A 19,745-nucleotide genomic window follows, 5' to 3' on the forward strand; every position below is an offset into this window, starting at 1 on the left:
AGAAAATCATTTGCCCAATAATCCTAATTTCACCTCCGCTTCCAAAGAACTCAATTTAATTTACTTACTCAAAACAGGTGGATTGGTTTCTTGATGCTCCTCCTCAATTCCCAGGTAAGGTTGCCAGATTTAGCAAATAAAAATACAGGATGCCCAGTTAAATTTGAAAATCAATGAATAGTTTGTTAGAAGAAGTATGACCCACGTAATAATTAGGACATATTTCTACTAACAAATTATCTGTTGTTTATTTGAAATTCAAATTTACCTGAGAGTACTGTATTTTATCTGACAACCCTATTCCCAGGGTTTTGTTTTTTAAACAAAACAACCATTAAAGTCATGGCATTATCTTCCATAGCTTCCCAACAAGCACAGACCTCAGCACCACCTGCCTACATTTTAGCTCTCCCCTCTCCTATCAACAAACCTAACTCAGAATTCTAAGGCCCAAATGTACTTTCCTCATCTTTTTGTCATCCCTCCTAGAACTCCACTGCAAAAATTGATACCATTTTCCAAAGCTCTGATTTCCTCTTTAAATCTCCAATACCTTCCTTTTTCTAATTCTTCCCTATGGGAGTGACTCACAATTTTCAAACTTTAGAATGAAAATACTCTTGTATTCTACAGAGGCACCCAGAAGTAAATATTCATTACTATAACAACACATCAAGGGAATTTGGGAGGAAGGGATAAGCTGTATTCAACTATACAGATAAGAGAGTAAAACGAGGATAACCATGTTAAATTTGGACAAGAAAATATGACACCAAACCAAAAAGTAATCTTTAATATGTGAATTAAAATAATTTAAACATATACCAATGTTCTGTAACATCTGTCAGTTAGAGGAGTAATGACAAGTCGAGGTGAGTTACCAAGATATTCATAAGCATATTTTACGTTGCAATTAATGATGCGAACACGAGCATTCTCATATTCCCAATAATATCGAAGCTGAGCAAGCCACTGGAAATCTGTATCATGTGAGACACCTAAAGGGAATAAAGTAAAACAAGACACATAATCTGAAATATAAATAAATGGAAAATAGGTATTTTATTATACAACAGCAAATATTAAAATATTAATGTTTTCTATTTCATAGAAAATATATAAAATAAATTCTGTTGAGAGACAAAAATACATTATAGTATAAGTCTTTATTTCTAGAAGCTATCAATATTTTATCTTTAATATTTAAAAAAGTCACATACCCATATTAATCATGTCCATGACCACATCTCTAGCATGGACATCAATAGTAACCAAAGCTCCCAGAGTAATCCTGGTTTGCTTTGACAATTTTCCTCTTACCAGCTCTACAATATCATTTAGTTGATTTTGAAGTTCCTTATAGTACTTCTTTAACCCCTACAAAATAAAAAAGCAATTAAACTAATGTTCTATAGTAGCTAAAAAATGTATTTTATATATTTACTCTTTTACAAAACAATTCTAACTTCTTAATAGCTCAATATAGAAATGAATTATAGAATATAGTGGTTTTGTCTAAGCATAATAAAATACTGAAAGTTTTAAAATATTGTACAATTTTAATGTCACATGTAGAAACTGGGGAGAAGATTGCCTTTGCAAAAATAGATAAGCTAACTAAAGAAAACATGCATGTAGAAAAGAATGTTACTTTAAAAAAATGCCTTACCTCTGTCCCACCACTTATAACTTCCTGTGTCTCAGAGGTCCAGAACATTTGAGAAACACAAAGTACTACTTGACCAGGCCACTCTCGAACCCAGTCTCTTCTTGCAGATTCTGGATAAGCCTGAGTAATTAAAACGCATTTCTAACTTTAAAAGTTTACAAAAGGAAAAAAAAAGCTTAATGTTTAACAAAGAAAAGTGAAATATTTGATACATTTGTAATTGAGAGTATAGTCATGAAAATTTTTAGATGACTGTTTAAAAGATCTGAAAATTTTTAAATAAATTAATTATACTTTTGAAATAGTTGTTTATTTACAAAAGAATGGAAAGATGAGCACCAATGTGTTAATAACCAGTTATCTCTGGAAGGATTTGATTTTTGATTCTTCTGGAAGTTGTTTTGCATAGGATTTTTGTTTCTTTGCTGTGGAGAGTTACTGATTTTGTATATAGCATACATATTACTTTTATTATAATGAGATATGAGGGTTTATTAAAGTTCAAAAATAAATCAGTCTAATGGGTTATGTATACTAATGCAAGATTTTTTTTTTTCTTTTTAGGGTCACGGCCGCGGCATACGGATGTTTCCAGGCTAGGGGTCAAATTGGAGCGGCAGCTGCCTGCCTATGCCACAGCCACAGCAACTCGGGATGTGAGACTCATCTGCGACCAACACCACGGCTCACAGCAACGCCGGATCCTTAACCGACTGAGCGAGGCAGGAATCAAACCCTCATCTTCGTGGTTACTAGTCAGATTCATTACCGCTGATCCACAATGGGAACTACGGATACCAAAATTTAATTGAAAAGAAAACTATGCAATCTAGTAGAAAACAGACCTAGAAGCTAGAACCCTTATATGATATAGCTTGTCCATAGCTTTTCTAAAAACTTGTATGACCAAAGTATATAATTTGAACAATTATAAATCTGTTCAATTATACACAATTGAACAATCTGTGCTTTTGATTTTAAAGTATACTGTCATTTCTTCTAACATTTTTATGTTTGAAATGCATTTACATGGATTTATTGGGGGGTAATCTTTTTAAAAATAACTTGTTTTCAAGTTTCTACCGTGGAGCAGTGGGTTAAGGATCTGGCATTGCCACAACTGTGGCACAGGTCTCAGCTACAGCTCAGACTTGATCCCTGGCCCAGGAACTTCCACATGCTATGGCTCTGGCTGAGAAAGAAAAGAAATAAAAAAAGCTGTTTCAAAAGTAAATAATAGCAGATCCAAATTAAAAACTGAAAAAAAAACCTGCAGAACAAAATATAAGTTGATATTAAGGGAGGCTATATTTTTAATTATAATGATACTATCTTAGACATAAGAATATTAAACATAAGGATATAACTATCTATTATTAAAATGCATTTTATTAGCAATAGCTATAAATAAATGCAAATGACAAACTAACCTAAGTTTCAAAGAAGGCTAAGTTTCAAAGAAGATGAGCCATTGCTATGTACAAAGAAGGTGAATTTCTATATGGATTAAGGAAATGCTTTCATGGATAATGTTGACTCTTTTCTATGTGTTTTAGTTTGTTTGGTATGATACATAGAAAAAGGAGAGAAAAAGTCAAGATTTATCTGCAGGAAAACTGAAGCTGAACAAAATAGCTACTGCAAGAAGATGAGTCTCATAGGGCTCTTGGTGAAGGAAAAAGGATTCCTCATTCACAGAAATCGAGTGCTGGATATTTGGCTGCAATGCTTTTTTAATGGTATTTTTACTACACAACTTTTTCTTTGTTGTCCTAAAGGCAAAGATATACTGAAGGTTATCATTCAAGATTAATTTTATAGAATTAGCACAAGTGAGGTACGTGTGGTGCCTAAATATGAGATTTCTCTCAAATATTATGGACCCTCCTTTAATGTTTGTTCACCTCATTTTAAGTTTTTACATAATCGTTTGAGTGTAAATAGCAATAAGTAAACTAGGTTATTCATTTAACACCCATGTCTGAGGTTCTTTCTTATCCCATGGCCTTTACAAAGGATATCTAGATGCTCTCCCATTTGCTCTTAACCTGGTTAGTTCCTACTTATCCTTTGGCTCTCAGTTTCAATTTTACTTCTCTAAGAGCCTATCACTAATAACCCACCTTCCTCATTCCATATTATATACACCTTATTATTCTTTCTCGTAATACTTTTTTCCTTTTGTAGCACTTAATCACATATCGTTATCAATTCTTACTACTATTATTACTTTAATGTTAGAAACAAAAAGTAAAAATAATAAATGGCTTAAAATAGTAAGATCTTTAAGTGTTAATTTACTGGTACCCATTCAAAATCTCTTCAAAGAAAGCATTTACAGAATATAGGATAGACAGTAAAACCCAGGAAACACACCAGTCTGGCTGCAGCGATCACATCATGAATACTCCGGAGCATCAAATCTTCCACTTGAATGAGCCACTTTTCCACAGCACCTCGTGCTGCAGATGTGGAAATAAGTGCGATCAGCTCCACTCGCTCACCTTCAGAGCTATACATGGCCTTAATGTCCAAATTGGGAAGGAACTCCAATTTAGCAATGCCCTCAAAGCATTTTTTTAAATGAGGCTGAACTCTAAGTGGATCTTTGGTCTCTGACAAAATCTCTAACATTTCATCATTAGATAAGAAGAAAAAACTAGGGAAAAAGATGCAAATACAAAAGCTTTAGTTATAAGTCATCACACATCAGAAAATGCTTTTAATTATAGCACAACTGAATATCCACCATACCGAGGGAAGAAAAGTCTTTTTTTTTCAAGATATGCATTAAGGCCTTTCATAATTTTCTCTAAAAGTTCATTGCAGTTCTGCAGTTTTTCCAGTAAACCTGTTAAAGAAGTAGCAGCAAGAACCTAAAAGAGACCCATTCACTGAGGTCAGATATATGAGATGTAATGATAAGACCTAAATATCAATTTATATTATATATCGAAAAATGGTAAGATAACAAAAGGTTTATGAAAATTGTCAATAAATCATAAATATTCTTATCCAAAGATGCTAGTCACAAAAAGAAATTATGATTGTCATGCAAATTTTCATTTCAGATGCCTATATTTCTTTGAATGATGTGAAAAGAGTCTGCTAGGTTGGTGTAGGATTTAATTTTTACATTTATAACTGTCAACTATAAACAATCTGGTATGAGTTGGCAAACTACATCCCATGAGCTAAATCAAGTCTGCTACCAGTTTCTTCTTTGTTATTGTTTTTCAGCTTTATGAGACGTAATTGACAAATAAAATTATACATATTAAGGACATGCAACTTGATGCTTTGATATATATATACATTGTGCCGCCAGTTTTTGTATGTGCAGCAACCTAAGAATTATTTTCACACTTTTAAAAGGTTCAAAAAATTAAAAGATGAATAACACTTCACTGCACATGAAAATGTCAGTGTCCATAAACTGTTTTATTGTAGCACAGACACATCCATTCAATTACATATTGTCTTTGGCTGCTTTCTTGCTATAAGGGCAGAGTTGAGTAGTTGCAAAAAAAGATTATTTGCCTCACAAAGACTAAACTATTTACCATGTGGCCCTTTGCAGAAAAAAAAAGTTGCTGACTTCTGGTCCATAAGAAATAATGTCTTACAAAGGTTCTAAAGTCAACATGTAAGAGAAATCCTTGAAACTCAGATTTGAGTGTACTACTGACTCTCAATAAATCCAGCACAGCTACTTTTTCATCTAGCATTGAAAAAAATTTTTATTTCTTAAGCTGAATACCAGATTAAAAAGCGAGTGTACATCTATGAACTTTGTCTACTATATGTATAAAAATAGTCTATATTTCAACATTAAAATCATACTCAACAAGGTGTTATACTCACTAGGAGAGACACACAAATTAGACCAAATACAGAATGCTGATTTATTTTTCCCCATCACTCCCAAGCAGCTACTCATCTTCTTTCATATTCATTCTCTCTCTATCTATCTCTCTTTCTCCTTCTCTCCTACCATTTTGTTCTCTTCATTTTATTTTACTATTCATTTTACAAGAGGGGAGATATGTTAAAGAGTTATGAGTAGTGTATCTTATAAATTGAAAAGTAAAATTACTTTAATGCTTTATTCTTTCTGATATTTTTAAAAACTTTCCAGTTTGTATACAATGAGCAGGTTTTATTTTTGTAAATAATAGCCAAATGCTTTCTGTAATAGCCCCAAATAAAGGTTCCCCCCCCCCCATAAAAGAGAGAAAACAAACACTTCACCTTTGGATCTTTTGCACAAAACCTCATGATATCCCTCCAATGTCTGTCTACTGTCTGAAACTGACGCCCTTCTTCTGGCATTTGCTGCATGATATCCTCAGAACAAAAAATGGGCTCCAAATACAGCCAATGAGCTTGTACTTTTAACCATTCATCAATTGTTTCTTGTATTCGAATCAAGCGGTCCTCCCAGGCCTTAATGAAAAGCACACTATACTAAATTCCAGTTATTAAAGAAAACATATAAATTACGGCAAAGAATATTTAAAATTTACTGTTTTTTTAAAATCAATGCAAAACAACTCAAAATCATTTACAGGTATCTCACATGGGCTTAGAAAAACTCTAGGAGGCCTAAAGTTTTCCTAAATCATTGGAACTCACCATTGCAAATAACTGCAGTTATTTAGAACAATTTCCTAATTTCTAGGTTAACCATCCTAAGTCCAAAAAGCATCCAGGAATATATCCTGTTCTAGGACAGTAGCTATCAACCTAGGGACTACTTTGCCCCCACCCCAAAGGGCATTTGACAATGTCTGGAGGCATTTTCATTTTTCACAACTGATGCGGTGGGGTTCTACTAATACCTAGTGAGTACAGGCCATGGATGCTACTAAACTTCATTAGCCAAAGGTCATTCATATAAACACTCTTTGGTTCTTAAATATATGGTCTAAGATCCGATACATATGAGAATGGCATCAGATTTTTGATTTTTGTTTTTTTGTTTTTAACTTGTTAGGGCCAAACCTGCAGCATATGGAAGTTCCCAGGTTAGGGGTCAAATCAGAGCTCCAGCTGCCCGCCTACACCATAGCCACAGAAACTCGGGATCCAAGCCGTGTCTGGGATCTACACCACAGCTTTCAGCAATGGCAGATCCCCGACATGCTAAGAGAGGCCCGGGATGGAACCTGCATCCTCATGGATACTAGTTGGATTCATTTCCTCTGTGCCACAACAGGAATTCCCTCTTATTTTTGTTTTAAAAGCTCTAAGAGAACTTTTAAATCTGTCTTGTAAATTCTCCCTTGTTAAACAAGAAATTTCTTCAAAACGTACAATATCTTAGGAAAGGATCAGTCAGCCTGATTCAAGGGAAAATACGGCATTATGTCCTTTTGGAAGAACACGACTCTGTCTTCTCCAATACTGAAAGCCAAGGTGTCCTATAAAAACACTGTTTATGCTTAAATTAAAATAAGACTGCCTCGTTTTGAGTTTCAGCTTTGTCATTTAGCAGCTGTCCTTTTACACCTTGGTTTCCTGTCTATGACAATAACAGGGTCTACCTTGAGGGTCTGCTATAGGAATTAAATGGGTTAATAAATGTGAAGCCCTAGAGCAGTATGAGGCACATATTTAGAAGTCAACAAATATCAGGGGGAAAATCCATTTCTTGTTATATTTTCCCCATTTTATGTAGTCTCCAGTTAGAATTTTGATACTACAGATAAAGCTATTAGTTATTACAGGTTATTTGCTTTCTCTATTTACCCACATAACTATAAGGATATTAAGTAACCTTATAGCCTCAAATATCATTTGTTTTTCTCAAGTGGACAATAATTCATTAATTTTTCTAAAAGACCCTCAAGCTAGTTGTTCACAAATACAATTAAAGCATGCTATATAGAAATTCCAAATTCCAAGAGCATAGCATGAAACAGGGTCTAGGCTGTCTAAAATTAGGTTAAATAATACCAACTGTTTTCCTTCCAAGTTTAAAACTGTCATAGGAGAAGACTTTTTTAATAAAACATCATTTGTTCTTTTCAAAATCATTAGAGTTAATGTCTCAGATCTGTTCCACATATTCTCACACTGATTTTAAATTATTATCTCTATAGATATATATTATCTATATCTATCCTATATTTTACCAAAGTTATCCAACAAACTGACTTATTTCCACAAGAGCATATATCTAATAAGACTGAAGTTTTTCAGCCATGCCCGCAGCATGCAGAAATTCCCAGGGCAGGGATCAAATTTGCACCACAGCTTTAATTAGAGCCACAGCAGTGACAATACTGGATCCTTAACCCATTGAGCCACAAGAAAACTCCAATTGCAATTTTTATAATAAAGGACTAAGAGTTGACTATCACACTTAATATACCTTGATCTCTTTTTCAAAAGGTTTTATGAAAGGTGAGCCTCTCATTGTCTGAGTTTTTATAATTTGATCATCAAGGAGAGCCTGAATCTCATCTACTGAAGAAAGAATACAGACTCCAGTATCACGATACAGGCTTATATGAAAAGCCATATCATCCCAAATTCCCATCATTGTATGCATGGCTTTCTCCAATGAAAATTCCTAAAAGGGGAGAAAGAAAAAAAGAACAGGATGTTGAAAGATCTCACTTATTATATTGACTTTCCCTACTGAATTCAATAAGCATTTGGTGCACTCCACAGCCATTTTCTGAAGATAACCTGTCACTGTCTTTAAGTTAGAAAAATTTTTAAACAATTGAAAAATCCCTATAGAGGATGACAATGCAGTCTTTCAAAATTTACCTGCTCTGAAAACAACTGCTGTCAGTATTAAAATAGACTACAGGAGTTCCCGTTGTGGTGCAGTGGTTAACAAATCCGACTAGGAACCATGAGGTTGAGGGTTCGATCCCTGACCTTGCTCAGTGGGTTAAGGATCTGGCATTGCTGTGAGCTGTGGTGTAGGTCGCAGACACGGCTCGGATCCCGCGTTGCTGTGGCTCTGGCATAAGCCTGTGGCTACAGCTCCAATTAGACCCCTAGCCTGAGAACCTCCACATGCCTCGGGAAGCAGCCCTAGAAAAGGCAAAAAGACAAAAAATATAAAATAAAATAAAATAATAAAATAAAATAAAATAAAACTAGACTACAGAAAGAAAGATTTGTTAGATTTTCTCTGAAGTGTCCTTTCTGAGGTCTGTAGTCTGAAGATGTTGTCAGTGTATTTCAAGAACCCTTGGAGATCCTGTCGTGGCACAGCAGAAACAAATCCGACTAGGAACCATGAGGTTGTGTGTTTGATCCCCAGCCTCACTCAGTGGGTTAAGGATCTGGCATTGCTGCGAGCTGTGGTGTAGGTTGCACACACAGCTCAGACCCAAGTTGCTGTCATGTAGTCTGGCATCTGTAACTCTGACTGGACCCCTAGCCTGGGACCCTCCATGTGCTGCAGGTGTGGCCCTAAAAATAAAAAAAATAAAATAAATAAAGCAAAAAATAAAATAAATAAAATATAAAATTTTTAAAAACAACCCTAGGGGTCCAAACTTACTCTGTTAGAACACACATATATCACATGCCACACACACATGCATTGTGTATTTTTGTTTTCCAATTTTTAGGGCTGCACCTATGGCAAATGGATGTTCCCATGCTAGGGGTCAAATCGGAGCTGTAGCTGCTAGCCCACACCACAGCCACAGCAACCTGGGATCCAAGCCACGTCTGCAACCCACAGTACAATCCACTGAGTGAGGCAGGGATCAAACCTGAGTCCTCATGGATGCGAGCTGGGTTCATTTCTGCTGAGCCACAATGGGAACTCATGTATCCTGTATTCTTAATGGAAAAATTATGTGTCAAGACTAGCATATCATCCATGCATATCAGAATGTGGCAGAACTAAGAAGAGTTCAAAGGAACCATGTCTATTCTGAATTCAAGACAAGGAGGTTGTATAGAAGCACACTCTGTGGGGAAAAATAAGAGTGATTTTCTACCAACTTTTTGCCATCACATCCCACTGCTATCCAGTACTATACATTCAACTACAACAAAAACTATGCGTTTTTGATGAACTAACTCATCAAATAAAGTATTTCGGTTGATCTTAATATTTACCTTGCTTGCACCTGCACTTATCACTTCAAATTTGTCCAAGTATGGTGTAAGGTTTAATTTTAAAACTTTCCTCAGTGTAGTTCCAGAGTCTGGAGTCAAGTCATAGCCTACAATTTCTGATAATTGCTTCCAGTGACGTGTTCTCATTCCTGGATTGCATAAGATGGAGACAGTAGGGATATAGTCCTAATGATGAAAATAGATACAAAAAGGAGTCACTCATTTGACTTCAATACATATACACTTGAAATTATGTAATATAGTTAATGAATCTAATCAAAATCCCAATTAATTCAGAGGGGGTGAGAAGCTAACATTTATTCTAAAGTTCACCTGCAAAAATAAACATGTAGAAATAGCAGGAAAAACTGTAAAAGAGAAAAGGGGTGAATGCTCTACGAAATATTAAAGTATATGGTAAAACAATGTTACTTAAAATTGTCCCATTATTATGGTAATACAAAGTTAATTCTATATATTACATAGAGAAATACATAGTATAACATAACATAATATAATACAGAGTTACAAATTCACACACACAAGGGAAAAAGCCTGCACCAAACCACCAAAATGTAACTGGAAATGAAAATTAAATATTCAACAAAAACACTACTTCATCACTCTTAATACTGACATTAGAACATTTTCTTTAAAATGAGGAATAAGATAAGCATACTCATTATTAGCACTTCTTTTTTTAATTAATTTTTTTTCTGCTGTACAGCATGGGGACCAAGTTACACATACATGTATACATGCTATTTCCTCCCACTGTTGTGTTGGAGTGTAAGTATCTTGACATAGTTCTCAATGCTACACAGCAGGATCTCATTGTAAATCCATTCCAAGAGCAATAGTTTGCATCCGATAACCCCAAGCTCCCGATCCCTCCCACTCCTTCCCTCTTCCCCTGGGGAAGCCACAAGTCTATTCTCCAAGTCCATGATTTCTTTTCTGTGGAAACTTTCATTTGTGCTATATATTAGATTCCAGTTATAAGTGATATCATATGGTATGTATCTTTCTCTTTCTGACTTCCTTCACTCAGTATGAGAGTCTCTAGTTCCATCCATGTTTCTGCAAATGGCATTATTTTGTTCTTTTTTATGGCTGAATAGTATTCCATTCTGTATATATACCACATCTTCCTAATCCAATTGTTTGTCGATGGACATTTGGGTTGTTTTCTCGTTATTACTACTTCTAATCATAACTGTATTGAGTGTCTCAGCCAGTGAGGTAATGTAAATAAGTAAAAGATATGGAGGAGGAGTGGGATAAAGATGGCAGAGTAGGAAGACCCTGAACTCGCATTCTCCCATGGGCACAGCAAAATTACAACTACTTTACAGAGCAACTATCTATGAGAATGACCTGAAGACTGGCAGAAGATTTTCTGAAAAAAAAGATATAAAGGAGTGAGAATGAGATGAGAGGAGGGGTAAAGATGCAAACTAGTTAGGAGCCAAACTTGAGGCTGGCTATACACAAATGAAAGGGACACCATAGGGAGTTCTTGTTGTGGTGCAGTAGAAATGAATTTGACTAGTATCCATGAGGGTGTGGGTTCCACCGCTGGCCTTGCTCGGTGGGTTGGGTGATCTGGCATTGCCATGAGCTGTGATGTAGGTCACAGATGCGGCTCAGATCCCACATTGCTATGGCTGTGGTATAGGCCAGCACAGCCCTAGCCTGGGAACATCCATATACCATGGGTGTGGCCCTAAAAAGTAGAGGAAAAAAAAATGGAAAGGAAAAAAAAAAAAAAGAAAAGAAAAGAAAAGGACATCACAGTCTCTGAGGAGCAAAGGGTCTGAGACCTACACTGGCCCCCCATCCTGGAGGTCCTGCACAGGGGAAGACAAGCCCTCCAGAACATGTGGTTTTGAAAACTAGTAGGGCTTACATTCAGGAGAGATGGAGGGCTATAGGAAAAAAAGACCCTGCTCTTAAAATACTCAGGGAAAAACTTACATGCTCTGAACCCCAGCACGGAAGCAGTAATTTGAAAGGCACTTTGTATCAGACCCACTTGCTGGTCTTAGAGAGCCTACCAGAGAGGCATGAGGCTGCTAGGACACCCCCTGGAGACAGAGATGCTTGTGGCAGCAATTGTGGGGATCTTGTTCCATTGCACTGACTCTGGCACTGGCAAGCATCATCTTTGAAAACTCCTGCCAGCTGATTAGTGCTGGGGGCTTTTCCTGCCCACCAGAGGGCCCACATTATCACGTACCTCCTGGTCATTCAGCCAAATGCACGGGAAGCCTGCCTCACCCACCTATGGTCCTGAAGAAGGTGTTCCAGCCACATGGTCAGCCTCACAGGAGACTGCCCTGCCCACCAGGGCACCCATAACAACTGCATGAATCAAGGTGTCACAGCCAGACAAGCCAAGGGCCAGCCCCAACTACCAGTATGCCCTCAACAGTTAGCCCTTCCACAACAGAAAGGAGCAGGCAGCACAAATAGAGGACACCCTTGGAGCATACAGGTCTGGTTGCCAGAAGGGAGTGTGCTTCTGGGCCCCACAGGATGTTTCCTACATATAATGTCACTTCTCCAAGATCAAGAGACATAACAATCCTATCTCATACATAGAAATAGGAGTTCCTGTTATAGCTCAGAGGGTTAAGAACCTGACTAGTATCAATGAGGATGTGGGTTCGATCCCTGGCCTCATTCAGTAGGTTAAAGGATCTGGCGTTGCTTGAACTGTGGTGTAGGTAACAGACACAGCTTGGATCCTGCATTGCTGTGGCCATGGTGTAGGCCAGTAGCTGTAGCTCTGATTTGACCCCTAGCCTGAGAACTTCCATATGCCATAGGTGCAGCCCTAAAAAGAAACCAACAAAACAAAACAAACAAACAAAAAAGAAAGAAAGAAACACAGGGAATTAGGCAAAATGAGGAGATAAGAGAAACATGCTAAAAGCAAAGGAACAAGACAAAATCTCAGAAAAAAAGAACTAAATGAAATGCAAATAAACAAACTATCCAAATAGAATTCTGGGTAATAATCATAAAGATGTTCACTGAACTCAGGAGAAAAATGGATGAACACAGAGAGAATTTCAACACAGAGTTAGAAAATATAAAGAAGACTCAGTCATAGCTGAAGTATACAATAACTGGAATGAAAAATACATTAGATGGAATCAATGGCAAATAGTATAATGTAGAAGAACAGGTCAGTGACAGAGAAATGGATATCAGTTACGCTGAACAGAAAAAAGAATTTTTTAAAAATGGGGATAGTGGGAGTTCCCGTCGTGGCGCAGTGGTTAATGAATCCGACTAGGAACCATGAGGTTGCGGGTTCGGTCCCTGCCCTTGCTCAGTGGGTTAACGATCCGGCATTGCCGTGAGCTGTGGTGTAGGTTGCAGACGCGGCTTGGATCCCGCGTTGCTGTGGCTCTGGCGTAGGCCGGTGGCTACAGCTCCGATTCAACCCCTAGCCTGGGAACCTCCATATGCTGCGGGAGCGGCCCAAGAAATAGCAACAACAACAACAAAAAAGACAAAAAGACAAAAAAAAAAAAAAATGGGGATAGTGTAAGAGACTTCTGAGACAATATTAAGTGTACTCATATTCATGGTATAGAGGTTCCAGAAGGGAAAAAAAATGAGAGAAGATGGCAAAAAGCTTATTTGAGGAAATATTAGCTGAAAATGTCCCTAACCTAGAAAATGAAATAAACATCCTGCTCCAGGAAGCATAGAGAGTCCCAAACAAGATGAACTCAAAATGCACAAACCAAGATACATTGTAATTAAAATGACAAAAATCCAACATAAAGAGAGAATCTTAAAAGCAGCAAGAGAAAAGCAACTTTTTTTTTTCTGGCCACACCTGTGGCATGCAGAAGTTCCCAGCCAGGGATCAAACCCATGCCACAACAGTGCACCAAGCCACTGCAGTAACAATGTTGAATACTTAACCCACTGAGCCACAAAGAAACTCCCTAGAGAGACTTTTTATTTCATTTTTTTAAGTTTTATTGAAATACAGTTGATTTACAATGATGTGATAATTTCTGCTGTATGACAAAGTGATTCAGTTATACGTGTACACACAACCATTCTCTTCCAGGTTCTTTTCCCACATAGATTATCACAGAATATTGGGTAGAGTTCCTGTGCTATACAGCAGGTCCCTGTTGGCCAATCATTCCATATACCTCAGTGTGCATATGCCAATCCCAAACGCCTGGTCCATCCCTCCCCACTCAAATTGTCCCCTTTGGTAACCATAAGTTTTTCAAAGTATGTGAGTCTGTTTCTATTCTGCAAATAAGTTCATTTGCATCATTTTTTAGTTTCCACATATAAGTGATATCATATGACATTTGTCTTTCACTGTCTAGCTTCACTTAGTACAATACTCTCTAGGTCCATACATGTTGCCGCAGATGGCATTATTTTGTTCTTTTTTATGGCTGAGTAATAGTCCATCGTGTATATATACCACAACTTCTTGATCCATTCCTCTGTTGATGGACATTTAGGTTGCTTTCATGTCTTGGCTATTGTAAACAGTGCTGCAATGAACATTGGGGTGCATGTATCTTTTCGAAATACGGTTTTCTCTGGAGTGATGCCCATGAGTGGGATTGCTGGATCATAGGGTAGTTCTATTTTTAGTTTTTTGAGGAACCTCCATACTGTTTTCCATAGTAGTTGCACCAATTTACTTTCCCACCAACAGTGTAAGAGGGTTCCCTTTCCTAGAGGGATTTCTTAAATGAAAAAGCCACATCTAGAAGTACAAAAATTATAAAAGGGCATTCCCTCATGGCTTAGTAGGTTAAGGATCCAATATTTTCACTGCTGTGGCTCTGGTTACAGGTGTGACATGGGTTTTATACCTGACCCAGGAAATTCTGCATGATGAGGTCAAAAAAAAAAAAAAGAAAGAAATAGAAATATAAAAATTATAAAAGGAAAAACCTCACTGGTAAAGGCAAAAGTACTGTAAAAAGAGTAGATCAAGCACTTATAAAGCTAGTAAAAAGGTTAAAAGACAGAAGTAGTAAAAATTATCTGTATCTACAGTAGTAGTTAGATACAAAAATTAAAAGATGTAAAAATGACATCAAAAGCATAAAATATTTGAGGGTTAGTAAAACTGTAAGACATTCAAACTTAAGAGATCATCACTTAAGAAGGATATTTATAAATAGGATGTTATATATGAATCTCCTGGTAACAAAATCAGATTTAAAAAAAAAACAGATTAAAAAAAAGAGAACACCAATGGGTCACTGAAAAACTCAAATGTAAAATTTAAAAATGACTTAGGACAAATGAAAATGAAAACATAACATTCTAAAATCTATGGGGCACAGTAAAAACAGTTCTAAGAAGAAAGTTTATAGCAAACAAATCCACCTAAGGAAACAAGAAAATTCTCAAATAAATAATCTAACCTTATATGTGATGGAACAAAGAAAAGAACAAATAAAACCCAAAGACAGTGGAAGAAAAAATAATAAAGAACAAAGTGGAAATAAATGAAATAGAAACTATAAAAAAAGAAGAAGAAAAGAAAAGATCAATGAAACTAAGAGCTGGTTCTTTGAAAAGATAAACAAAAGTAACAAATGTTTAAGGGACTCATTAAGGGAAAAAAATAACAGGGCCCAAATAAATAAAATCAGAAATGAAAGATAAGTTATAATTAACACCACAGAAATACAAGAGATCATAAGAGACTACAACAAACAATTATAATGTCACTAAAATAGACAACCTAGGGGAAAAAATGAATAAATTCCTAGAAATGTAAAATCTTCCAATACTGAATCAGGAAAAAATAGAAAATATGAACAGAATGATTACCAGTAATGAAATTGAATTAGTTTAAAAAAAGAAAATGAAAGGAAAAAAAAACTCCCAACAAACAAAAGCCTAGGCCAAATGTTTGGCTGTGAATTCTACCAAACATTTAAAGGGTTAATACTTTTCCTGAAACCATTTCAAAAAATTTCAGAGGAAGAAATGCTTTCAAATTTATTTTACAAGATCAGCACCACCATGATACCAAAAACAGACAACACACAAAAAGAAAATTACAAACAAATATCACTAATGATCATATATGCAAAAGTCCTCAACAAAATAGTAGAAAACCAAAAAAGAAGTTACAACGTACATTACAGAAATACAACGGATTACAAGAGACTACTACAAGCATGTATATGCCAATAAAATGGGCAACCTAGATGAAATGGACAAATTTTTAGAAAGGGACAATCTTCCTAGACTGAACCATGAAGCAATAGTAAATATGAACAGACCAATCACAAATACTGAAATTGAAACCGTGATTAAAATACTTCCAGCAAACAAAAGTCCAGGACCAGATGGCTTCACAGAAGAATTTTATAAAACATTTAGAGGAAAGTTAACACCTATCCTTCTGAAACTATTCCCAGAAAATTACAGAGGAAGGAACACTCCCAAATTCATTCTATGAGGCCACCATCACCCTGATACTGAAACCAGGCAAAGATAACCAAAAACAGAAAATTATAGGCCAATAACACTGAAGAATATAGATGCAAAAATCTCCTACAAGATACTAGCAAACCTAATTCAGAAACACATTAAAAGGATCACCATGATCAACTGGGATTTATCCCAGGGATGCAAAGATATTTTAATATCTGCAAATTGATCACTGTGATACCCCACATTAACAAGCTGAAGAATAAAAACCAAATGGTCATCTCAATAGATGCAGAAAAAGCTTTTGACAAAATTCAACAATGATTTATGATTAAAACCCTCCAGAAAGTAGGCATAGAGGGAACCTACCTCAGTATAATACAGACCGTATATGACAAACCCATAGCTAACATTCTCAACAGTGAAAAGCTAAAACAATTTCTGCTAAAATCAGGAATAAAACAAGGATGTCCACTCTCACCACTTTTTTTTTTTTACTTTTATTTTTATGGCTGCACCTGCAGCATATGGAAGTTCCTAGGCCAAGGACTGAATCCAAGCCACAGCTGCAACCCCACTGAGCCTGAGGCAATGCCAGATTCTTTAACCACTGCATTGAGCTGGAGATCAAACCCACATCTCCTCAGCAACCCAATCTACTACGGTTGGATTCTCAACACACTCCTCTACTCTCTCACCACTTTTATTCAACATAGTTTTGGAATCTAGCCACAGCAATCAGAGAAGAAAAAGAAATAAAAGGAATCCAAATTGGAAAAGAAGAAGCATAACAGTTGCTGTTTGCAGATGACATGATACTATACATAGAAAATCTAAAGACACTATCAGGACATTAAGGAGTTCCCATAGTGGTTCAGCAGAAACGAATCTGACTAGTAACCATGAGGATGCAGGTTCAATTCCTGGCCTTGCTCAGTGGGTTAAGGATCTGGCATTGCCATGAGCTGTAGTGTAGGTTGCAGATGCAGTTCGGATCCCATGTTGCTGTGGCTCTGACGTAGGCCAGCAGCTACAGCTCCAATTTGATCTCTAGCTGGGAACCTTCATATGCCATGGGTGTGGCCCAAAAAGCAAATAAATAAATAAATAATCAGAACATTAAAAATGTTTCAAAAAAGATACTATCAGAAAACTACTAGAGCTCATCAATGAATTCAGTAAAGTTGCAGGATACAAAATTAATATACAGAAATCTCTTGCATATTTATACACTAACAAAAGATCAGAAAGAGAAGTTAAGGAAACAATTCCATTTAGCATCACATCAAAAAGAATAAAACACTAGGAATAAACCTACCTAAGGAGGCAAACAACCTGTAATCTGAAAACTATAAGGCACTGTTGAAAGAAACCAAAGATGACACAAACAAATGGAAAGATATACCATGTTCTTGCACTGGAAGAATCAATATTGTCAAAATGACTATGCTACCCAAGGCAATCTACAGATTCAATTAAATCCCTACTAAAGTAAGAATGGCATTTTTCATAGAACTAGAACAAAAAAAAAATTAAATTTGTATGGAATCACCAAAGACCCTGAATAGCCAAAGCAATCCTGAGAAAGAAAAACAGAACTGGAGGAATCAGGCTTCCTGACTTCAGTCTATAGTACAAAGCTAGTCATCACAACAGCAATATAGAAATATAGGTCAATGGAACAGGATAGAAAGCCCAGAAATAAACACACACACACACACACCCCTATGGTCAACTAATCTATGACAAAGGAGGCAAGAATATACAACAAGAAAAGACAGTCTCTTCAATAAGTGCTGGGAAAACTGAACACCTACATGTAAAAGAATGGAATTTGAACATGCTCTAACATCATACACAAAAATGAACTCAAAATGGATTAAAGGCCTAAATATAAGACCAGATACTATAAAACTCTTAGAGGAAAATAGGCAGAACACTTTCTGATAAACCACAGCAGTATCTTTTTGGATCCACCTCCTAGAGTAATGCAAATAAAAATAAACAAATGGGACCTAATTAAACTTAGAAGTTTGTGTACAGCAAAGGAAACCATAAATGAAATGAAAAGATGGAGTTCTCATTGTGGCTCGGCAGCAACAAACCTGACTAGTATCCATGAGGACATTGGTTCGATCCCTGGCCTCACTGAGTAGGTTAAGGATTCGGCATTGCCATAAGCTGTGGTATAGGTAGCAGACATGGCTTGGATCTAGGCGTTGCTGCTGCTGTGGTATAGGCTGGCAGCTACAGCTCCAATTCGACCCCTAGCCTGAAACTTCCATATGTCATGGGTGTGGCCCTAAAAAGACCAAAAAAAAAAAATGAAAAGACAATCTATAGAATGGGAGAAAATATTTACAAATGAAGCAACTGATGAGGGATTAATCTCCAATATATTTTTAAAAACTCTTGCAGCTAAACATCAAAAAAAAAAAAAACAATCAAAAATGGACAGAAGGTCTAAATAGATATCTCTCTAAAGAAGACATACAGATGGCCAAAAACCACATGAAAGGATGCTCAGCATCATGAACTATTAGAGAAATGGTAATCAAAACTATGATAAGATATCACCTTACCCCAGTGAGAATGGTCATCATCAAAAATTCTTCAAACAATAAATGCTGGAGAGGGTGTGGAGAAAAGAGAACCCACCCTCATACATGGGTGATGGGAATGTAAATTGGTGCACCACTATGGAAAACAGTATGAAGGTTCCTCAAAAAACTAAAAATAGAACTATATTACAATCCAGCAATCCCATTCCTTGGCAGCTGTCCAAAGAAAATCATAATTCAAAAAGATACATGGACCCCAATATTCATTGCAGCACTATTTACAATAGTCAAGACATGGAAACAACCAAAATGTCCATCAACAGAGGAATGAATAAAGAAGGTGTGGTATATATATACACAGTGGACTATTACTCATCCATAAAAAAATAATGAAATGGTGCCATCTGTAGCTACATGTATGGATCTAAAGATCATCATATTGTCAGGCAAAGACAAATATTATATGATATCACTTATATGTAGAATCAAAAAAAAAAGGTTACAATTAACTTATTTGCAGAACAGAAACAGACTCACACATTTTGAAAACAAACTTATTGCTACCAAAGAGAAGAGGTAGAGGGGAGGGATGGATTGGTGGTTTGAAAGTGGCATATGCACTCTATTGCATATGAAATGTTTGGCCAACGAGAACCCGTTGTATAGCACAGGGAAGTTACCCAATATTCTGTGATAATCTGTGTAGAAAAAGAATATGAAAAAGATACGTGCACATGAATAGCTGATTCACTTGGTTGTACAGTAGAAATTATTGCAACATTGTAGGAGTTCCCATTGTGGTGCAGTGGAAACAAATGCAACTAGGAACCATGAGGTTATGGGTTTGATCCCTGGCCTCACTTGGTGGGTTAAGGATCCGGCATTGCCGTGAGTTGTGGCATTGGTCACAGACACAGCTTGGATCTGGCATTGCTGTGGCTGTGGCGTAGGCCAGCAGCAACAGC

The 19,745-nt window shown here is 36.5% G+C and overlaps 1 protein-coding gene across 1 annotated transcript in view; it reads right to left on the bottom strand.

Annotated features, from left to right (window-relative positions):
- DNAH12 (dynein axonemal heavy chain 12) overlaps positions 1-19,745 on the bottom strand; it is a 246,824-nt gene that overhangs the window by 156,480 nt on the left and 70,599 nt on the right. The window contains exons 19-26 of the mRNA XM_084988686.1: positions 9,767-9,952; positions 8,046-8,246; positions 5,921-6,115; positions 4,424-4,545; positions 4,046-4,328; positions 1,670-1,789; positions 1,221-1,377; positions 826-998 (exon numbers count right to left, since the gene is read on the bottom strand). Coding sequence (XP_084844812.1) covers positions 826-998; positions 1,221-1,377; positions 1,670-1,789; positions 4,046-4,328; positions 4,424-4,545; positions 5,921-6,115; positions 8,046-8,246; positions 9,767-9,952 — 1,437 coding nt within the window. The remainder of the gene's footprint in view (positions 1-825; positions 999-1,220; positions 1,378-1,669; positions 1,790-4,045; positions 4,329-4,423; positions 4,546-5,920; positions 6,116-8,045; positions 8,247-9,766; positions 9,953-19,745) is intronic.

The sequence above is a fragment of the Sus scrofa genome, chromosome 13 (genome assembly GCF_054392235.1).
Source record: "Sus scrofa isolate SSC_HxYL_T2T_F1_AM1 chromosome 13, Sscrofa_HxYL_maternal_Yorkshire_Landrace_v2.0, whole genome shotgun sequence".
NCBI classification, from domain to species: domain Eukaryota; kingdom Metazoa; phylum Chordata; class Mammalia; order Artiodactyla; family Suidae; genus Sus; species Sus scrofa.